Genomic DNA, 7,379 nt, shown 5'->3' with positions numbered 1-7,379 from the left:
GAGGAGAAAGAGAGAGGGGAGAAAGAGAGAGGGGAGAAAGAGAGGAGAAAGAGAGAGGAGAAAGAGAGAGGGGAGAAGGAGAGGAGAAAAAGAGAGGGGAGAAAGAGAGAAGAGAGGGGAGAAAGAGAGGGGAGAAAGAGAGGAGAAAGAGAGAGGGGAGAAAGAGAGGAGAGAGGGGAGAAAGAGAGAGGGGAGAAAGAGAGGAGAGAGGGGAGAAAGAGAGGAGAGACAGAGAGGAGAAAGAGAGAGGGGAGAAAGAGAGAAGAGAGGGGAGAAAGAGAGGAGAAAGAGAGAGGGGAGAAAGAAAGGAGAAAGAGAGGAGAAAGAGAGAGGGGAGAAAGAGAGAGGGGAGAAAGAGAGGAGAAAGAGAGAGGAGAAAGAGAGAGGGGAGAAGGAGAGGAGAAAAAGAGAGGGGAGAAAGAGAGAAGAGAGGGGAGAAAGAGAGGAGAAAGAGAGAGGGGAGAAAGAGAGGAGAAAGAGAGAGGAGAAAGAGAGAGGGGAGAAAGAGAGAAAGAGAGAGGGGAGAAAGAGAGGAGAGAAAGAGAGGAGAAAGAGAGAGGGGAGAAAGAGAGAAGAGAGGGGAGAAAGAGAGGAGAAAGAGAGAGGGGAGAAAGAGAGGAGAAAGAGAGAGGAGAAAGAGAGAGGGGAGAAAGAGAGAAGAAAGAGAGAGGGGAGAAAGAGAGGAGAGAAAGAGAGGAGAAAGAGAGAGGGGAGAAAGAGAGAAGAAAAAGAGAGGGGAGAAAGAGAGAAGAGAGGAGAGAAAGAGAGGAGAAAGAGAGAGGGGAGAAAGAGAGGAGAAAGAGAGAGGAGAAAGAGAGAGGGGAGAAAGAGAGAGGGGAGAAAGAGAGGAGAAAGAGAGAGAGGAGAAAGAGAGGAGAAAGAGAGAGGAGAAAGAGAGAGGGGAGAAGGAGAGGAGAAAGAGAGGGGAGAAAGAGAGAAGAGAGGGGAGAAAGAGAGGGGAGAAAGAGAGGAGAAAGAGAGAGGGGAGAAAGAGAGAAGAGAGGGGAGAAAGAGAGGAGAAAGAGAGAGGGGAGAAAGAGAGGAGAAAGAGAGAGGAGAAAGAGAGAGGGGAGAAAGAGAGGAGAAAGAGAGAGGGGAGAAAGAGAGGAGAAAGAGAGAGGGGAGAAAGAGAGGAGAGAAAGAGAGGAGAAAGAGAGAGGGGAGAAAGAGAGAAGAAAAAGAGAGGGGAGAAAGAGAGAAGAGAGGGGAGAAAGAGAGGAGAGAAAGAGAGGAGAAAGAGAGAGGGGAGAAAGAGAGAAGAGAAAGAGAGGAGAAAGAGAGAGGGGAGAAAGAGAGGAGAAAGAGAGAAAGAGAGAAGAGAGGGGAGAAAGAGAGGAGAGAGGGGAGAAAGAGAGGAGAGAGGGGAGAAAGAGAGGAGAGAGGGGAGAAAGAGAGAAGAGAGGGGAGAAAGAGAGAAGAGAGGGGAGAAAGAGAGGAGAAAGAGAGAGGGGAGAAAGAGAGAAGAGAGGGGAGAAAGAGAGGAGAAAGAGAGAGGGGAGAAAGAGAGGAGAAAGAGAGAGGAGAAAGAGAGAGGGGAGAAAGAGAGAAGAAAGAGAGAGGGGAGAAAGAGAGGAGAGAAAGAGAGGAGAAAGAGAGAGGGGAGAAAGAGAGAAGAAAAAGAGAGGGGAGAAAGAGAGAAGAGAGGGGAGAAAGAGAGGAGAGAAAGAGAGGAGAAAGAGAGAGGGGAGAAAGAGAGAAGAGAGGGGAGAAAGAGGAGAAAGAGAGAGGGGAGAAAGAGAGGAGAAAGAGAGAGGAGAAAGAGAGAGAGGAGAAAGAGAGAGGGGAGAAAGAGAGGAGAAAGAGAGAGGAGAAAGAGAGAGGGGAGAAGGAGAGGAGAAAGAGAGAGGGAGAAAGAGAGAAGAGAGGGGAGAAAGAGAGGGGAGAAAGAGAGGAGAAAGAGAGAGGGGAGAAAGAGAGAGAGAAGAGAGGGGAGAAAGAGAGGAGAAAGAGAGAGGGGAGAAAGAGAGAAGAAGAGAGAGGGGAGAAAGAGAGAAAAAGAGAGAGGGCCCTACACTACGCGCTACTGACTACCCTACCACTACCACTACCACTACCACTACAACAACAGCTACTGCTACCACTACCGCTACCGCTACAACTACCACTACCACTACCACAACCGCTACAACTACCACTACCACTACCGCTACTGCTACAACTACCACTACCACTACCGCTACAACTACCACTACCACTACCGCTACAAATACAACTACCACTACCGCTACAAATACTACTACAACTACCGCTACAACTAAAACTACCACTTCCGCTACAAATACTACTACCACTACCGCTACAACTACCATTACAACTACCGCTACAACTACAACTACCGCTACAAATACTACTACCACTACCGCTACAACTACCACTACCGCTACAAGTACCTACCGCTACAAGTACCACTACCGCTACCGCTACAACTACCACTACCACTACCACTACCGCTACAACTACCACTACCGCTACCGCTACAAACACCACTACCACTACCGCTACCGCTACAACTACCGCAACCGCTACCGCTACAAATACCACTACCACTACCGCTACCGCTACAACTACCACAACCGCTACCGCTACAAATACCACTACCACTACCGCTACAAACACCACTACCACTACCGCTGCAACTACCACTACCACAACCGCTACTGCTACAACTACCACTACCACTACCGCTACAACTACCACTACCGCTACCGCTAAAAACACCACTACCACTACCGCTACAGCTACAAACACCACTACAACTACCGCTGCAACTACCGCTACAACTACCACTACCACTACCACTACCACTACCGCTACAAGTACCACTCCCGCTACAACTACCACTACCACTACAGCTACTGCTACCACTACCGATACCGCTACAACTACCACTACCACTATCGCAACCGCTACAACTACCACTACCGCTACAAATTCCACTCCACGCTACAACTACCACTATCACTACCGCTACAAGTACCACTACCGCTACCGCTATAACTACCACTACCACTACAGCTACTCCTACCATTACCGCTACAACTACCACTACCACTATCGCAACCGCTACAACTTCCACTACCGCTAACGCTACAAATACCACTACCACTTCTGCTACAACTACCACTACCGCTCCCGCTACAAAAACCACTACCGCTACCGCTACAACTACCACTACCGCAACCGCTACAGCTACAAACACCACTACAACTACCGCTGCAACTACCGCTACAACTACCACTACCACTACCACTACCGCTACAAGTACCACTCCCGCTACCGCTACAACTACCAATACCACTACCGCTACACCTACCACTACCGCTATCGCTAAAACTACCACTACCACTACCGCTACTGCTACAACTACCACTACCGCTACCACTAACACTACCGCTACCGCTAAAAACACCACTACCACTACCGCTACAGCTACAAACACCACTACAACTACCGCTGCAACTACCGCTACAACTACCACTACCACTACCACTACCGCTACAAGTACCACTCCCGCTACCGCTACAACTACCACTACCACTACAGCTACTGCTACCACTACCGCTACCGCTACAACTACCACTACCACTATCGCAACCGCTACAACTACCACTACCACTACCGCTACAAGTACCACTACCGCTACCGCTACAACTACCACTACCACTACCGCTACAAGTACCACTACCGCTACCGCTACAACTACCACTACCACTACAGCTACTGCCACCACTACCGCTACAACTACCACTACCACTATCGCAACCGCTACAACTTCCACTACCGCTAACGCTACAAATACCACTACCACTTCTGCTACAACTACCACTACCGCTCCCGCTACAAACACCACTACCGCTACCGCTACAACTACCACTACTGCAACCGCAACCGCTACCGCTACAAATACCACTACCACTTCCGCTACCGCTACAAACACCACACTACACTACGCTGCAACTACCGCTACAACTACCACTACCACTACCACTACCGCTACAAGTACCACTCCCGCTACCGCTACAACTACCAATACCACTACAGCTACTGCTACCACTACCGATACCGCTGCAACTACCACTACCACAACCGCTACTGCTACAACTACCACTACCACTACCGCTACAACTACCACTACGGCTACCGCTAAAAACACCACTACCACTACCGCTACAGCTACAAACACCACTACAACTACCGCTGCAACTACCGCTACAACTACCACTACCGCTACAAGTACCACTTCCGCTACCGCTACAACTACCACTACCACTACAGCTACTGCTACCACTACCGCTACCGCTACAACTACCACTACCACTATCGCTACCGCTACAACTACCACTACCACTACAAGTACCACTACCGCTACCGCTACAACTACCACTACCACTACCGCTACAAGTACCACTACCGCTACCGCTACAACTACCACTACCGATACAACTACCACTACCACTATCGCTACCGCTACAACTACCACTACCGCTACCGCTACAAATACCACTACCACTTCTGCTACAACTACCACTACCGCTACCGCTACAAACACCACTACCACTACCGCTACAACTACCGCAACCGCTACCGCTACAAATACCACTACCACTACCGCTACCGCTACAACTACCACTACCACTACCGCTACCGCTACAAACACCACTACCACTACCGCTGCAACTACCACTACCACAACTGCTACCGCTACAACTACCACTACCACTACCGCTACAACTACCACTACCACTACCGCTACAAATAACACTACCACTTCCACTTACGCTACAACTACCGCTACCGCTACAAACACCACTACCGCTACCGCTACAACTACCACTACCGCAACCGCTACCGCTACAAATAACACTACCACTTCCACTACCGCTACAACTACAAACACCACTACCACTACCGCTGCAACTACCACTACCACAACCGCTACAACTACCACTACCTCTACAACTACCACTACCGCTGCCGCTACTGCTACTACTACTCCTACTCCTACCACTACCACTACAATGACAACTACCGCTACCGCTACAAATACCACTACCACTACCACTACTGCTACCGCTACAAATACCACTCCGCTACAAACACCACTACCACTACCGCTACAGCTACAAACACCACTACCACTACCGCTGCAACTACTGCTACAACTACCACTACCACTACCACTACCGCTACAAGTACCACCCCGCTACCGCTACAACAACCACTACCACTACAGCTACTGCTACCACTACCACTACCGCTACAACTACCACTACCACTATCGCAACCGCAACCGCTACAACTACCACTACCACTACCGCTACCGCTACAACTACAACTACTGCTACCGCTACAAACACTACTACCACTACCGCTACCACTACAACTACCGATACAACTACCACTATCACCACCACTACCGCTACAACTACCACTACCAATACAACTACCACTACCGCTACAAATACTACCACCACTACCGCTACAACTACCACTACAACTACCGCTACAACTACAACTTCAACTACCACTACCACTACAACTACCACTTCCACTACAACTACCACTACAACTACCGCTACAAATACAACCACCACTACCACTACCGCTACAAATACTACTATTGCTACCGCTACCACTACAACTACCACTACCGCTACCGCTACAAATACAACTACCACTACCGCTACAAATACTACTACCACTACCACTACAACTACCATTACAACTACCGCAACAACTACAACTACAACTACCAATACCGCTACAAATACTACTACCACTACCGCTACAACTACCACTACCGCTACCGCTACAAATACAACTACCACTACCGCTACAAATACTACTACCACTACCGCTACAACTACCACTACAACTACCGCTACAACTAAAACTACCACTTCCGCTACAAATACTACTACCACTACCGCTACAACTACCATTACAACTACCGCTACAACTACAACTACCGCTACAAATACAACTACCACTACAACTACCACTACCGCTACAAGTACCTACCGCTACAAGTACCACTACCGCTACAAGTACCACTAACACTACCACTACCGCTACAACTACCACTACCGCTATCGCTACAAACACCACTACCACTACCGCTACCGCTACAAACACCACTACCACTACCGCTACAGCTACAAACACCACTACCACTACCGCTGCAACTACCGCTACAACTACCACTACCACTACCACTACCACTACCGCTACAAGTACCACTCCCGCTACAACTACCACTACCACTACAGCTACTGCTACCACTACCGATACCGCTACAACTACCACTACCACTATCGCAACCGCTACAACTACCACTACCGCTACAAATTCCACTACCGCTACAACTACCACTATCACTACCGCTACAAGTACCACTACCGCTACCGCTATAACTACCACTACCACTACAGCTACTCCTACCATTACCGCTACAACTACCACTACCACTATCGCAACCGTACAACTTCCACTACCGCTAATGCTACAAATACCACTACCACTTCTGCTACAACTACCACTACCGCTACCGCTACAAACACCACTACCGCTACCGCTACAACTACCACTACCGCAACCGCTACTGCTACAAATACCACTACAACTACCGCTGCACTACCGCTACAACTACCACTACCACTACCACTACCGCTACAAATACCACTACCACTACCGCTACAACTACCAATACCCTACAGCTACTGCTACCACTACCGATACCGCTGCAACTACCACTACCACAACCGCTACTGCTACAACTACCACTACCACTACCGCTACAACTACCACTACGGCTACCGCTAAAAACACCACTACCACTACCGCTACAGCTACAAACACCACTACCACTACCGCTGCAACTACCGCTACAACTACCACTACCACTACCGCTACAAGTACCACCCCCGCTACCGCTACAACAACCACTACCACTACAGCTACTGCTACCACTACCGCTACCGCTACAACTACCACTACCACTATCGCAACCGCTACAACTACCACTACCACTACCGCTACAAGTACCACTACCACTACCGCTACAACTACCACTACCACTATCGCAACCGCTACAACTTCCACTACCGCTAATGCTACAAATACCACTACCACTTCTGCTACAACTACCACTACCGCTACCGCTACAACTACCACTACCGCTACCGCTACAACTACCACTACTGCTACCGCTACCGCTACCGCTACAAATACCACTACAACTTCCGCTACCGCTACAAACACCACTACAACTACCGCTGCAACTACCGCTACAACTACCACTACCACTACCACTACCGCTACAAGTACCACTCCCGCTACCGCTACAACTACCAATACCACTACAGCTACTGCTACCACTA

The 7,379-nt window shown here is 49.5% G+C and overlaps 1 protein-coding gene across 1 annotated transcript; it reads left to right on the top strand.

The window, feature by feature from the left end:
* Positions 1 to 272: 272 nt before the first annotated feature.
* LOC120017946 (trichohyalin-like) lies at positions 273 to 1,760 on the top strand (the record flags this gene model as incomplete). The annotated part of the gene is made up of 1 exon (XM_038960905.1): positions 273 to 1,760. A coding segment is annotated over one exon (1,488 nt), but the record flags the coding sequence as incomplete, so codon positions are not given.
* Between the last annotated feature and the right edge of the window lie 5,619 nt (positions 1,761 to 7,379).

Source organism: Salvelinus namaycush, chromosome 22 (genome assembly GCF_016432855.1).
Source record: "Salvelinus namaycush isolate Seneca chromosome 22, SaNama_1.0, whole genome shotgun sequence".
Classification (NCBI taxonomy): Eukaryota; Metazoa; Chordata; class Actinopteri; order Salmoniformes; family Salmonidae; genus Salvelinus; species Salvelinus namaycush.
Note: the sequence above shows the minus strand (reverse complement) of the source record. Positions and strands in the feature narration are given on the sequence as shown.